At 38.4% G+C, this 16933-nt stretch overlaps 1 protein-coding gene across 2 annotated transcripts in view; it reads right to left on the bottom strand.

Moving 5' to 3' along the window:
- Positions 1-13484, bottom strand: part of med13b (mediator complex subunit 13b) — a 57294-nt gene extending 43810 nt beyond the window's left edge. For both annotated transcript variants that reach the window (XM_060943764.1, XM_060943765.1), the window contains exons 1-4: positions 12658-13484; positions 11065-11299; positions 4366-4534; positions 2583-2728 (exon numbers count right to left, since the gene is read on the bottom strand). In XM_060943764.1, coding sequence (XP_060799747.1) covers positions 2583-2728; positions 4366-4534; positions 11065-11299; positions 12658-12723 — 616 coding nt within the window. In that variant the 5' untranslated portion in view covers positions 12724-13484. The remainder of the gene's footprint in view (positions 1-2582; positions 2729-4365; positions 4535-11064; positions 11300-12657) is intronic.
- Positions 13485-16933: the final 3449 nt, after the last annotated feature.

Below are 16933 nucleotides of genomic sequence, written 5' to 3'. Positions count from 1 at the left end.
CAACCATAAAGATGCTCGAGTGTCAAGATCTCATCTCATCATCTCTAGCTGCTTTATCCTGTTCTACAGGGTCGCAGGCAAGCTGGAGCCTATCCCAGCTGACTACGGGCGAAAGGCGGGGGGTACACCCTGGACAAGTCGCCAGGTCATCACAGGGCTGACACATAGACACAGACAACCATTCACACTCACATTCACACCTACGGTCAATTTAGAGTCACCAGTTAACCTAACCTGCATGTCTTTGGACTGTGGGGGAAACCGGAGCACCCGGAGGAAACCCACGCGGACACGGGGAGAACATGCAAACTCCGCACAGAAAGGCCCTCGCCGGCCACGGGGCTCGAACCCGGACCTTCTTGCTGTGAGGCGACAGCGCTAACCACTACACCACCCAAGTGTTTAGATGTAAAATAAAATGATCAATAATCAGGCTTATGTGACATGCTTTAGTTTGTTTTTATTCACTGAGAAAAGCTCTCTTTTTAGAAGGCAAGAATCATGTTGCTATGGCAACGGGATTGTTTACTCATATCTGTGACAGTACTGCGTATGCGTTATCAAGCTGAGTGAGTTTTAACCTTCACAAAAGGTGAAGTCTGTTGATTTGCAGATTTTGTTGCCAGTAAAAATCACATGGTTACAGAAAATTTCTGATTAGATTTTTAGAATTAGAAGCCTTTGACACACATTACAGCACAGTGAAGTTCTTTCTCTGTATTTAACCCATCTGAAGCAGTGAAAAAACAGACAGAAAAAGAGAGGGTTTTTTTTTTTTAAAGAATTAGTAGCCTTTATTTGATGGCTCTGTGCAACAAAGGTAAATGGCGTTCTAGGGTGCCGTTAACGTCACGACCGGATATCCAGTTTCAGTGCAAATGGTTGCAGCCAGGTAAGTCTTTTTAGCTATATCATAACTTTTAAAATGGATATATTGTTTTATATCAGGGTACTTGCCATGATCAGCAAAATGGCATTTATTTTGGGGGTTTTGTTTGACTTTAATGCACAAGCAACTACTGAAATGAAGAACAAACCTCAAATCACCAATGCAGAGTGCTTTTATATGAAAAATATCCAAACATGCTTATACATTGTCTTGCTGCAAGATATTCTAACATGCTAACAAAGCTGAAGCTCAGCAAAAACCAAATTGGCATGAGTCTCATTAGTTAGTTAAATGAGCCTCAGCCAAAGGTAACAGTGAAGTAGTGCAGTTGTGTGTATTTGGAAAAGCCTTCATCAGTGCTAGAGTGAGCCTGTACCAAGTTAATTACTAGCAGCAGGGAAGGCAAAAAAAGAGTCCCAGAAGAATCAGCAGGATGCTGTAACTGTCATTACTACGCCCTTGAACTCAGGGGTTTTAAAAAAAAAAAAAAAAAAAAAAAAACACATACACAAGCTTGCCAACACACTGACAGCTGCAGGCCTTTAAGGAGACAACAAAAAGAACCAAGAAACATTATCACCTAGATTTAGGATGCACAGCACAAGTGTGTGAACACCTGACCATCTCACACATATGGGCCATCCCCCAAATTATGACAGGGCCCTAACCTCAACCCCACTGAACACCTTTGGGATGAACCGGAATGCAAACTTTCTTGCCTGACATCAGTGCATGAAATATTGTACTCATGACTGATGGACAAATCTCCACGGCCACACTACAAAATCTAGCAAAAAAAAACCCTGTCTCAGAATAGCGATGGCTGTTATAGTACTGAAGAGGGAACAAGTCAATATCAGCAGCCATGGGTTTGGAAGGGGTTTTTCAATACTCAGGGAGTCCACATACTTTTGTCTATATAGTGTCTCTGCACACACATCTACTGCCTGCTGCTTGTTGATGAAGGCTATACATTTTAGTGTTTAGATGTTTAGCACATTTCATAGCAAGACAATAATTCTATTTAAAAAAAAAACAGCCTTTCTATTTCATTTTTTTTTTTACATTAACCTGAAAACAACAAATTACTGTGACAATCACAAGCTGTGCGATTTGATCTTTGATTAATTGCTTTTATAGACTGTACTGCTTTTATGAAATATAGCTCCCAATCAGCATTTATTTTTGATATGCAACCAGTATTTTTTGCCCCAAGTGAGAGCCAATTAACCATGGAATAGTTGTTTAAAATTTTATACATGTCCCTCTTTGTTTTTTTCCCCCAGCTTGTATTGTTGTATTTTAACATACTGTATTGTTATGGAGCGATTTCTGGCACAAGAATTTCCTTCAGGATTAACAAACAAACACACACTATGTAAAATAAAACTGTACAAGAAATAAATGCCTTAAAAACAAAACAGTGCATAATAGAACAATAAAATACTGTAGATGTATAAGGACAGACTTGGGCAAGAAATAAAAGTTCTTACTTTAGTATAAATGTTTTAAACCATGTGGTGTAAATCGCTTATCTATCAGTTCCTGCAATTCCCACGTGCAGCCTACACACTTCCATTTTTTTTAAACAATGCTATAAATGCTCTGCCAAAAAGTACTGGCTTAAGCTGACCTGCCGAGGAGAAACGTGGTGTTTGGCATTAACTTGCCGAGCTGAAATGCATGATCTCACCTTGCACTGGGCTGCTGCTGTGTTGGGCCTGAGTCAGGTGTTCCTCACTCAGCAGGTAGACTGGCTGATGCTGGTTGATCTCCACACTGGTACATACGTTGTTGTCTCCATGCAAGAAGAAGGTGAAGGAACAGGACAGATGCTCACTGAAGAGGAGGAGAACAAAAAGAGAAGAGAATTAGTACTGACATCTGAAGTTCCTAGAATTTTTATAGCCACAGTGAGAAAGTGAATTATGCTCCTACACATTAAGCAGTAAGGTGCCAATAACTGGAGTTAATCTATATAAGTAACTTGTAAAGATAAACTCTGACCAAATTTTTCCTTGACTTGATATGTTTTTAGGTGCATAATTCAGGTTAATTTGAGGGCTTAATTCAAGTTAAGGTTACACAATATATTGCTAATACTTCGTGCACTACAGACCTTTTGTAATATTGCAGAAGCCTGCAATATGAAAATGTACCATCCAAACCACAATTTTGTTTATGGTTTACTGGGAGCCTTCCAAGAAAAAAAAACAACCCAGAGCTTCCTGGTTTTCGGTCATTGTTTTGTTAAATCATGGCATTAATGTCATCAAAAGAAAAAAATCCCCACAATTAATTTAAGTCACAATGGGCCAGAAAACTGTCCTAAAACCTCTATAAGCCTCAACCAGTTTTACTGCATTACAATTCCTGTAATATATTAGGCTAAACAGCCTAGGGCACAACAACTGCTCCCACACGATTCTGAACTCTTCGTCACAACCTGTTTTACACATGGAAGGAATTCTTTTTACATCAAAGGTCAAATGCAAAGAAGTACACTTCAAAAGGTGCAAAGCTACTTGGTGCCACCTTGCTTACACAAGAGACACAAAATAAGACCATGAATCATAACCTAGGTAATGAGGGAGCAGGGAGATTATGCTGAATGGGAAAAGTATGCGCATTCCTCATATGACTGCTGAGCACTCAGTGGAGTGTCATTAAGGCACACTACCAACTCACCATCAAACTCCACACCAACAGATGGCACTTCAAAGCCTGCGCACAGCCCTGTGGTGTGTAACACAGCCTGACATGATACCATGTCATCTGTTCATTGTCTGTCTCAAGAAAGCAAACCACTTCAAGTGATCAGCCTAAGGTACTAGTGGAGATCATTCTCAAAACTTACAATTACTCACACCCAGGCAACTTAAGACACCAATATTATAAGCAAATGTGTAAAAGGTCTTTAAAAAAAAAAACCACCCACCTTATGGGGTTTATTTTAAAACAAAGAACAGTACACTAACAGCAATACAGGGAAATCAGTCACATTTTCCACTGCATGCATAGTTAGCAGCCACTGTGGCCCAGTGAGTACACCCAGAGCAGAGCGGGAAGCCGAGGGGCTATTTTTGACACGTTGTCAAAACTGTAAACACAGCACAACAGCTCAGTCTTGAGGGAGCAAATTACTTCTCGTTGATTTAGACCGAACACTGAACCCTGCTTCCCCAGCTAATTTGACCAGAGTCAGGGTTTAACAGATTCCATGTACTTAACATACCAAAACCAGATGATTCTGCTAAAAAGTCCAGCGAGAAAACCAAGATAAACAAAGTGGGTGATCAAAGGGGTGATACAGAGATATAGATATAGCTTCCAGACAAGAAACTCTGCCCTACTGTGTGAATTAGCTTCACGTAATTTGACTTCTTTGGGCATAATGCTTAATACAGCAGCCTGAGTAGAAAGGGGGAAAAAAAAAAAAAAAAAAGTTATTTCCCCAATGCTGAGAGATGTGTTACCTCTTGTTGATGGGCTTCTCATCTTTCTCATAGGGCTTGACAAACCACTTGCCGATGCGCACAAAGCAGCGGTTCATGAGGCAGCGTTCCAGCAGGTTGTGGATGGCTTTGAAGAGCAGTGTGCGACACTCGTACGTCAAACCACTTTCCCACACACCGTCTTCATTACCTAACAAAGAAAGCCCACAAGTTCATTGTCTGTTTTTCCAAAACATCCTGACTCTGACAAGTGACTTACTGTTTCACTGATGTTTGCTTGTTATAATTATTTTGTCATGTTGCATAACCTTGCTTTATAGTTACAATCCTCCTAATACCGCAGGGCGACATTGCACAAACAAAAACAAACGACACATAAATCTAGTCAATACAAGATCTCAGTAAAAAGACGAATGCAATTCTGGATGAAAAAGATGTAAATGGTGCATATGGCTGTTGAAACAATACCAGGGAAAAAAATTGCACTAATTAACTTTTAACAAAGCGCATCTCTTAATTGAAAAGCATTCCAGGTGACCATCTTAACCAGCTTCATGAGGTAATGCTAATAGTGTGCAAAGCGTCATCAAGGTAAACAGTGGCTACTTTGAAGAAGGTAAAATATGAAAATAAATAAAATAAATAAATAAAACACACCACACAATTACAACATTTTTTTGAAATTGTGAAAATCGCCCAGCACAATATTATGGTCTACATGCTTGAACCTTAGCACACAACTTCCCCCTCACTGCATCAGAACAATTGTTTAGCCATTTAGTGCCACGTAAATAACCAGGGGAACTTCAACATTGAACCATTTCTTCTTTAACTGCAGTGGGTAATCATTGGAAATCATAAGTTAGGGAGGTTTATTACAAACAATTAACATTAACCAGCAACAAGTCTCATGTTGCACCCAGTTTGCCTCGTGTATTTGTAGCAATCACTTACAAATATCCACTGTCCAGTCCTCTAGGTTCCCATAAAATACATTTTATAATCTGCTATATACAATCAACTCTATAATTTATACATATTGCTGTGAGGTTTGTCTAAATGTGTATAATGGTGCAAAAATTTTTCTTACTTGTACAAAAAAAAAAAAAAAAAAAAAAAAAAACACTGGAAAAAATAGAATGATTTAAATTAAAAAAGACCTAAAGTGTGTGTGTACACATGAGTTTGGTCCCAAAACCAAACTCATGTGTACACACGCACTTACCCTAACCCCACTTCTCCCCCCTTCCTCTCGTCCCCATATCTTCATCTCATTATCTCTAGCCGCTTTATCCTTCTACAGGGTCACAGGCAAGCTGGAGCCTATCCCAGCTAACTACGGGCGAAAGGCGGGGTACACCCTGGACAAGTCGCCAGGTCCCCCATATCTTATTCTTTGATATTTGTACATGTAAATACTTTATTTATTTTAATTTATCTAGAAGTTTTTCTCCATTTCTTTTCTCTGTTTATCTGTAATGATGCTGCTGGAATCTTAATTTCCCTGAGGGAACCCTCCCAAAGGGATCAATACAGTTTTATCTAATCTAAAACACAATAAATCCACCATGATAAATGTATTTTTTTTTCTTCAGTTTTCTTTACCAAATTTGGTAACATGTAAACCACTATTTTCACTTTGATATAACCTTGTGAGGTTGTGATATTTTAATAAATAAATAAATAAATATGCAAATTGAGATTTTGATTTAACCCCCCCAATGTACCCCCCACACACGACACTCCCCCCCCCAAAAAAAAAAAAATTAAAAAATAATTGATGTCAATTACAGCAATATATATATATATTTTTTGTGTGTGAAATATAACTAGAAACAAAACTGATCTACACACAGGGCAGCCTCTGAACTTGGACTCTCGTACTGAACCACAGATTTTCCCCAAATTACATTCATCAAGCCCCAATATATTTTATACACAAAGCTCTGAGGAAGGTTAATAAACCGTCAGAAGTTTACATGGAAACTTGTCTTTTTTTTAAAAGAAAGGACAAACTTTTTATTGTGAACAATAAATTCAGAAGTTTGGACACCTTGTACGGTTAAATTCATAGCCGAGCTCCCAGGCACAGAGCGAAGTTCCACACTTAAGTGAACATGGTAAAGCAGCGAGCTGATTTTTTTTAATGGCTTTTGCGACCGCGATCACAAGTGCAAGGCAACACATCTCAAACACTTGACCACCAGACAAAAAAATTTTATATCTTTATAAATTTATATAAAAAGAAAGATGGATTTTTATCCAGCGCCTATTTATTTATAATAAGGTGGAATTATTTACCAGCACATTTTACACTCGTTGGGAGCTCTGCTTTTAGGCAGTGTCTGTCTAATTATGTACTTATACACATATTATTTTATTTATTAAGTGGCATGTCAAGATCCCAGGAGAAATCAGGTGCACTCAAATTAGAATACATTCTCTACTGCAACAATAACAAAGCGAAAATAATACCCTTCCACATACACATCAAAATTATTAATTTATTTTGTTCACAATCTCACAAAAAGATGGTGATTCTCCACGATGTCGACAATCAGTGGCAGCTGCCATTACAGTTTCCATATTTGAATGGTGTGCTGTGATTGGTCAGACAGAGATGGTGCGATCTGTGGAAAATCAGTAGCGGTGCTTGTCGTGTTTTGGAAAGAAAGGGGATATACAATGCAGAGGACCGTGGCAGATATCGCATTTTGCATAAAATTGATTTTGGAACTTTGAATAGCGATCAAATTTCAAACTTCTTTTGGTGGGAACTTTAAAAAATAATTTAAAAAATAAAAAATAAATGTATATATGAAAAAAGTTTGGTTCCAAAACATAAGCACCATTAAAAAATATTTTATACATTATATATGAAAGGGTGAGAAAATATGAAGTTTATGTTCAAATGGTGAATGTATACATCATGAGTGAGTGAAGTGAACGAGTGAAGTATTTCAACATGAAGATAAACTTCATATCTTCAAACCAACATGTGACTTTCTTTTTATTATATAAAAAGCAAAAAGTACCCAAATTTATCAAAAACAATTCATTGATTTCCTCATGAGTGAGAAATCAAGAATTATACATACAAGACACTTTTTCGATGGAATAAAAATGTGTTCTATTCCCTTCTAGTGGGTTTCATTCATTTGGTTTGATAGCTTGCAATATTGTTAGCATATCGCTTATGCTACATGTATTACGTCACTCTACCCAATAGAGAATGAGCATTGAATATGGTTTACAATATTGTCAAGACAACATGATGGCACACGTCAGAGACGCAAAACTTCCATGCTAGCGATTAACTGTGACAATTTATAAACAAACATGGCCGCCAAGTTTTCTTCATTAAATACAGAAAATTTCTGAGAGAATTTTGAAAGAGAAAGATGCGTGGAACACCCAAAAGGAATGTGTAGTATAATAATAATAATAATAATAATAATAATAATGATAATAATGGCTTTTTTCGTGGTATATCAGATATATTCAATTCAGCTAGCATGATATTGAATGAGTCAAAGACGAGTAGCTGAATGGAATATATCTGATATACCATGAAAAAAGCCAGCCAATATTATTTAAATATGTCACTCAATGTCCCAGATGTAGTTCATATGAAAAATACGAGTGTTTTTCCTAGTAAAAACACGTGTGTGTGTGTGTGAGATGTCTATTTATCAATTGATTGATAAACTGATATAAAACACACATACTGTAATAAGGTTAAAGATGATCGGATGTGATTATAAGCTCTTATTCCAACAAAAATCATCATATGGAAGGTTGTGCTAGTTGAAAATTGGGGATTTCTGACAATTATTTGGATTGCTACTTTATCCTATCGCAGATAATTTGCGTAATATTAGGTAAATAAATTGATTGTTGTCTCCAGAATTTGCAGGGCTGTGAACCAAACCCACAGGAAAGGTATGGCCATCTGTCACTTCATCACCTGCTCGTGTGAACACATGGTTAATGTCTTTGCAATTCTAATCAAGATGTTCAGTGTGAAAGACAGAGAGGGAAAAGAAAAAAAAAAACGCAACAGGATTACAACCACCAAAACATTACATCATGTACTTTTGTCATGATCTGGACAAAAGAAAAACACACTAGATGTGCCAATGCTGTTGCAATTCCAGAATCTATTAAATCACACAGCCCCCAGGCTCTTAAAGTTTTGTAAATGCAATTGACAAACAGAATAAAAAATGTGGCCCAAACTTGGAAACAAGGTCATATAAAAAACAAGCTCTTTATGTGTTTAAAAAATAAATAAATAAATAACCCACCACCCTGCTTCCTGTGGTAAAGTTCAGCAATACAAAGGAATTTAAAAACACTACTAGCTTAACTTAATGCTGGTTTATTCTTCTGCACATAAACTCAAACAAAACCCAAAAATAAATGCTGTTTGCCAATCACAGCAAGTGCCCTGATTTGCCCTCTTCATGCTTAAATTCAAAATAAAACTAACAATTTATCCATTTTAAAAAGTTGTGATATTGCAAAAAATAGGTTTACCTGGATACGATCGTTTACCCTGAAACCAGATATCTGGCTGTGATGTTAACGGCACCCTAGGACACTGTTTACCTTTGTTACAGAGGGCCATCAAATAAAGGCTACTAATTCTAAAAAACATCGCCGCCGCCACCTCTTGCACACACTATACATGTGCATTTTCACTGCTTCAGATGGGTTAAATATAGAGAAAGAACTTCACTGTGCTGTAATGTTTAGGGAACAAATCAAGGCTTCTAATTCTAAAAATCTAATCAGAAATTTTCTGTAACAATGAGATTTTTACTCGCAACAAAATACATGAATGAAACAGACTTTTATGAAGTTTAAATATCACTCGGCTAGATTACGCATACGCAGCACTGACACAGATACTAGTAAAAAAAAATCCTGCTTTCATACGCTTACTGCTGTCTAAAAATACTGCTTTTCTCAGTGAATAAAAACAAACCAAAGCATGTCACCTAATACGACTAGGCTTATTTTTACACCAAAAATGGTTGACACTCGGCACCTTTAGGGTTTACAACAATTTAGAAGCGATGTGTCCACGAGATCCTCTAGCCTCTGTAAGCCACGTAGATGACGTCATGATTTGTACTCGGACACGATATCTGAACCTTGGAGAGAGTAATATGGCAGCGCCCAAGAACATTTTTCTTTTAAAATAAAATCTGTACATGGTATAAACGTACTAACGTTTATGTCTTTTATGGACATTATCTGTCCGGATAAAGGAGTTTATTTTGGGGGTTTTGTTTCTCTTTATTTGTGATGCAACAGAGAGAAGGGTTATGGTTTAAAAAAAAAAAAATGCCAACGTACCACGTCAGAGATGCACCAAGAGGCTGACACACGCACCTTCCAAATCCTAACGGCCCACTGCACATATGTATAGTTTTGTGCGTCTTAGATTAAAATCATCCCACTGTGTGTCAGGATGATTATTTGAATAAATGAAATTGATATACCGTTTTAATGGTATTAGAATTGTTTCCACTCCTTAAATAACTAAACACACCTTTACAAATTGCATGCCATGTCTCACAGTCCTGCATAGCAAAAATATGCTCTTAAACTGCTTCTTTGGTTCTACTGTTAAATCTGACTAGAAACCCAGCACTATAAATGATCACTGAGCATTTGGAAAGTGTTGCCAAGAACATGAACACACAAAAAAAAAGGGGGTGGGGTGCCTGACGAGCAGAGGGCACCAAAGCATGCCTACACATAACTAAGCAATGCCATATTGCTTTATTTGGCCAAGATGATGTTTTGGTGGTGCAGGGCTGCAGCTGGCTATTACTTCATGAAATAATTCCTATCAATGCAAGGTGAAACACTTAAGCAATATATTCTCTTTTAATATATGATATCCACGCTTTTTTTTTTATTTTATTTTTTAAATATATATGAAAAGCTGCCAACTGTCCCCTATCTGGTCACATTTAATACCTATTAGTAACTTAAACACCCCCAGTAGTTGGAATCCTCAGTTTTCTCTCACACACTACTTTATCCTTCACTCAGTTTGCTCTGTAGTGAAATGTGAAACTTGATTCGGTTTTTTTATTTTCTGCCCCCTAGTGGACATATCCACTTCAAGTGTAAGACAGGCACCTATGTAACCGCCCATGTAAAACGCCCTCATGTGTTCACAAATATGTGGACGCAGAAGTGTTTAATAATCAGAGCTTCTGTGTAACAAGCAGTCCCTGATAACTCCACTCAGCATCTGTATATTCTTCATTTCACAAGGAGTCACTGTGCTCAGCTGCAATGAGAAATGTGATCCTACTACTGTAGCAAGCGAGTACAAATACCCACAAGCTAAACTCAATGAGAAGTTCTTCACAGATTACAACTGCAGACTTGTCTATGTTGTAACCTCTTTAACATCTATTTAAATGTACACGTTGCTCATCCCACCCCTTGTAGTATGATGCAAGCCACATGATTTTCTCATGGGATAGTGAGCAAGGCTAACTAACACTGATTTAAAGAGGAACAGCAAAATATTTTTTATTTTAGCTTGTTTTTAACAAATTTGAGTTTTTAAAATCACGACAAATGCTCACAATCATATACGTGTACATGACTGATGGTGTGTGTGTTTTTTTACGCGAGATATTGTGAGTTAATTATTAGGAGCTGTGATATGGAGAACATTAGAGAACCCACTTGAAAGCTCGTGGTGGATGAGCTCAGCAAAGTTGGGATCATCGCCCCACCAAAAGAGCCAGAGCTCTCGGCGTCCGGGTGTCTGGTGCCGCCGCCACACGCTCAACACATCTGCCTTCAGGCACCGGCTGAAGCTGCACAGGATGGGGTCCTCCTCAGTCACAGGGAAGACGATGGGTGAAGATGTGGGGCCTTGCCATACAAAGCACTTCCATTTGATGCCTGTGAGGTCAGCCTGAGGTCAGAGACAGAAAAACATACTGTTAGCTCAGGACAGTCAACATAGTAAACGACAATGCCATAAAAAACAAAAAACAACAACAAAAAAAAACACACACTGAAAACCAGACACCCTTCAAGAGCACCATGCAATAACATTTAAACATACTCCTGCAACTAGTATCGACTGTTGGTATAAGTATGCATTCCCATCTAACAGTACACTTTAAGTAAACATGCATGAACAGGAGGTTGTGCATGAGCAGTTGAACATTTAGTAATATAAAAATAGGCATGAGATTACACAGAGGGGGGAAAAAACAGCCCTATAGTTAGGATGATTATACTTTCCTGAAACCCATAGCATCATACCACTGCCTGCCAGGGCCTAAATCCAGTTATACAAGACCATCTGACTGGAAAAGTTTTCAATTATCTCCAGGAAATACTCTGGACAAGAATGCATTTCTTTTTTTCTATCTGGGAAAGGATGTAAATATCAACAGAGTAATCAGATCAGATCATCGGTATTATATTGAGCAGTGCAGAGGTCACTACCCAACTTTGTAAGACGAGAGGAATAGACGGAAAAGAAACTTACTGTGAATCAAATGCTGCCTAATCACATGAAATGTAAACATGAAATTAACAACAACAAAAAATGCTATATAGAGGTAATCAGGTTAGCAAGAGCAGATAATACACATGTAGGCCTTATTCGTATTATATCTGATTGATAGCTAGTTATGCTAGCTCGCTTACTAGCGTTGATTTGAAGATTAACAGAAAAATACTTAATCTAGCTCATTATTAAGCTTTCACAACACGCATTTTAGGTGGACGTTCAAAAATATTTAATGTGAAATTCCATTTCTGAGTGTCTTTCATATATTAAAAATCATGCATCTAGATTTTAACAGGAAAGACAACTAGCCAAATTGATAAATCCAGATATTAAATAACACACGTTCAATCTGCTTTAATAATGAACAGAGACATACATATTAAAATTATTATTCTGTCATACTGTTATTTATGAGTAATTACAACAGTCAACTTGTAACTCCAGATAGTTGTGACATTGTTTACTACCGACAGACTAGCAACAGCTAGATTAGCGGTGCTAACTTTACACGTAATACAAACAATAATCTCCAAACTTAAAAAACAAAAGTATATGTTGCGAGTATAACCTGTACAGAAAGAGCTGTATTTTATTTTCAAACCAACCAACACTATGTACTTGTTCAGACAGCACTGAGTAGCTCAACAGGCCTGGGCCGCTACTTCGAAGAAGCTAATCTTCAGTAGCTGGCCAGCTAGCTGGAACTGGCTTTAGCCGCAGTTTAGCTTTAGCTCGGTTAAATCTCTTACCAGACAAAATAGGTTAGAGTGGCAGTCCTCCAGGCTCGCCCCGTTGGGTACAAAACAAGAATTCATCTTCAGGATGAAGCCAATCGCGCCATCATTTCACAGCAACAGAACAGATTTGTCTTTTCGGAGCGTGTTTGAGCGTTCTGAGGCTGGCTGAGAATAAACTCCAGCAGAGCAGCTCCGCAAACAAATCAGCCGTCAAGACGCGTCTCGGGCAAGTTTAGCTGCTAGCGAGCTAACTATTCAAATCCTCCAGTCTCTTGTTGAACTCACAAACATTCGCTCAGTTACTTAGTCGCGGTGGAAAACAAATATAAGCGGTGCTAAAAGAAGAGTACCCGGCTCTGCGAAATACGGTTCCGTTTTCTATCTGGGGAAGAAAAAAAAAAAAGATTAAAAACAACGTAAACCAAATTGTTCGAGGTGATTCCCCCTCCCCCCCTCACTTAGCATTAGAGTATCTGGACGGCTTGCTAGCCAACCCACTAGCGTTAGCTAACAAGCTAGCTAACGTTAGCTAGCTGGCTAACCGATTGGCAGCCCAGGCAGTCAAGTCCAGTTAAAAAAAAAAAAAAAGTGTTCAGTTACAAAAAAAAAAAAAAATCCGCACTATTTTCGCGGTCTTCAAAAGAAGGTGTTCACATTAGAAAATACTCATTAAATATAAATAAAAAACCGAAATACAAAATCGTGTAAAAGGCGAAACATTGTCCGCTTTCTCATCAATGTCTTGCTGTTTTTTTTTTCTGTTTGAATAGCTACATGGGTCTGTATCCTTTAATGGCGGCCACAGGGACAAACTCTGTAGCTGCCTCTCGGCTCCGGCTGGGAGTCAACCGAGGAGAGACGAGTCGACTCCGGCTTCTGTGGATCTTTCGAGTGAAAATCGTTGTAAAGATAAAAGAGTCGGTTCTTAATGGGAACCGTTCTTCTCAAAAATACCAACACTTGCTTTGAATAGACAGATTGCAAATTAGAGTTTCTGTACTCTTAGAAAAAAGGTTCCACAAAGGTTCCGTGGTTTCTTAACGGTTTGAGGAGATCCTTCTGTGAAACGGCTACCATGTACTGTAGTGTTCTACACTGACAGAGGGAAAAGCCAAATAACCATTTCCAATTCTTGTTTCATTTTCAAGAATATGAAACAGAATTAATTCAACTTTCTTTAAGTTCTGACATATTATTATTATTATTATTATTATTATTATTATTATTTCTGACCTGAACTTTAAAGTCCAGACTATGAAGAATGATAATAATGTACAAAAGTACAGTTTGTGGTTTTAAATTACATTAAATTAGAGCTATTGTGATTTAAGAAAATGTCTTTTAGGTCCCCCCCCCCCAAATAAAAGCATGTTCTGACAAAATCTTGATGCATAGATGACACATTTGTAAATTGCTCAAGTGACATTTGTAAAGAAATTAAAATCTCACTGAAGGGTCATAGATGAAACCTTTAATTTGTAAATCAGTTTATTTGAAAGCCACCAGCTCAGCTTGCTGGAAAGGCACTACATAGCATATAACAGAATGCAAATTACACCATGGAGAAAGGCTCTAATGCAAAACCTCTACTAAGTCACAAAGATAGATCAGCCTGGTTGTGGTCTTGAGACTTGTTAGTACAACCTCAGTTCCAAAAAAGTTGGGATGCTGTGTGAAATATAAATAAAAACAAATTATTTTCAAATCATGGAAACCCTATATTTGACTGAAAATAGTACAAAGACAACATATCAGATGTTGAAACTGAATATCTATCTATCTATCTATCTATCTATCTATCTATCTATCTATCTATCTGAAAAATATATGCTCATTTTGAATTTGATGTCAGTAACACATTTCAAAAATGTTGGGATGGGGCATGTTTATTATTGTGTTGCATCACCTCTACTTTTAACAACACTCTGTAAGCATTTGGGAACTGAGGAGACCAGTTGCTGTAGTTTTGAAAGTGAAATGTTGTCCCATCCTTTTCTGGTATAGGATTTCATCTGCTCAACAGTTCAGGGTCTACTTTGCCGTATTTTTCATTTAATATTGCGGCAAATGTTTTGAATGGGAGACAGGTCTGCGTCCCTGTCAATAACTTTTGGAGTAGGGGGGGCATTTGGAAAAGAGTAGTAGGCAGACCCAAAGCATAAGCAGCCACTTTAATAGGAACAACTTCTTGATTCTAAGATTCCTGTTCGTGGCTGGCAGGAGTGGAACCCAATTTGGTCTTCTGCTGTTGCATGCTGAGATGCTTTTCTGCTCACCACAGTTGTAAAGAGTTTCTATGAGTTACGATGTCCTTCCTGGCAGCTTGAACCAATCCGGCCATTTGCCTCTGACCTCTCTCATCAACAAGACATTTCCACACAGAGAACTGTCACTCACTCGATGTTTTTTTTTGTTTTCTGCACCATTCTGTGTAAACTCTAGAGAGTGTTACGTGTGAAAACCCCAGGAAATCAGCAGTTTCTGAAATACTCAAACCAGTCCATCTGGCACCAACACCCATGCCACAGTGAAAGTCACAGAGATCACAATTTTTTCCCATTCTGATGTTTGATTTGAACATTAACTGAAGTTTCTGATTTGTAGCTGCATAATTTTATGCATTGTGCTGCTGTCAAGGGTTTGGCTGATTGGCATAAAACAGCAGGTGTAGATGTATGGGTGTACCTAATAAAGTGGCCAGTGAGCATAGTTAGGTGTATTATTACAATGTAGTTATTTATATAATAGTTTGCTCACTAACTTTGTCGCACAAACATAATTAACAAATAGAACAAAGTGGTCTATTGACTTAAGATTGTAAAATTTTGATTAAAATTATAAAATTGTAAAATTAATCGAAAATTGTAAAATATAACTTATACATATATGTGAACCACTTTGATACAAACAACTAATAATCTGGGTATAGAGGTATTTATTACTTGCATCCTAATCTGTATTCTATAATCTAATTATTTAATGTAAACACACACACACACACACACACACACACACACACACACACACACACACACACACCAGCTATTAGGATAACATATTGAGCTACAAATTAGCTAATTTGGGTGCCTCCACAATCACCACCTGGGTGGGGGCACTGCTTGTCCATGCTTTGCTACGACCCTGACATGCATACACAAAGGCCTCTATGTGGAATCACTCAATACCCATATGATATCCCATATTATTCTATCCACATTCACTGGATATGAGCAATCGCATGCTTTGATTGACTACTACTAGGATATCAGCTCATATACCGTGAGTAGAGAAAAATATAATGGCAGAGCATGTTGTTGAACCAACTGAGGACAAAGTAAAAACTCTACTTAAAAACAAAAACCCCCAAAATACAAAAAAAGCAACAAAATCTCATCTCATCTCATTATCTCTAGCCGCTTTATCCTGTTCTACAGGGTCGCAGGCAAGCTGGAGCCTATCCCAGCTGACTACGGGCGAAAGGCGGGGTACACCCTGGACAAGTCGCCAGGTCATCACAGGGCCGACACATAGACACAGACAACCATTCACACTCACATTCACACCTACGGTCAATTTAGAGTCACCAGTTAACCTAACCTGCATGTCTTTGGACTGTGGGGGAAACCGGAGCACCCGGAGGAAACCCACGCGGACATGGGGAGAACATGCAAACTCCACACAGAAAGGCCCTCGCCGGCCACGGGGCTCGAACCCGGACCTTCTGGCTGTGAGGCGACAGCGCTAACCACTACACCACCGTACCCCCCACAACAAAATATGGAATAAAAGTATTTGATGGTAAGAATGTATCTTTTTTAATTTTTCAAGAATTATAGCATTTTTTCACAAATTACTGCTGTCATTTCACCAGTTTGTTTACATTCTAAGTGGAAATGATTTTGTCGGACATTGTGTATAAAGTTTTTCTCATCTCATTCTCATTATCTCTAGCCGCTTTATCCTTCTACAGGGTCGCAGGCAAACTGGAGCCTATCCCAGCTGACTACGGGCGAAAGGCGGGGTACACCCTGGACAAGTCGCCAGGTCATCACAGGGCCGACACATAGACACAGACAACCATTCACACTCACATTCACACCTACGGTCAATTTAGAGTCACCACTTAACCTAACCTGCATGTCTTTGGACTGTGGGGGAAACCGGAGCACCCGGAGGAAACCCACGCGGACACGGGGAGAACATGCAAACTCCACACAGAAAGGCCCTCGCCGGCCACAGGGCTCGAACCCGGACCTTCTTGCTGTGAGGCGACAGCGCTAACCACTAC

Source organism: Neoarius graeffei, chromosome 17 (assembly GCF_027579695.1).
Source record: "Neoarius graeffei isolate fNeoGra1 chromosome 17, fNeoGra1.pri, whole genome shotgun sequence".
NCBI classification, from domain to species: Eukaryota; Metazoa; Chordata; class Actinopteri; order Siluriformes; family Ariidae; genus Neoarius; species Neoarius graeffei.
Note: the sequence above shows the minus strand (reverse complement) of the source record. Positions and strands in the feature narration are given on the sequence as shown.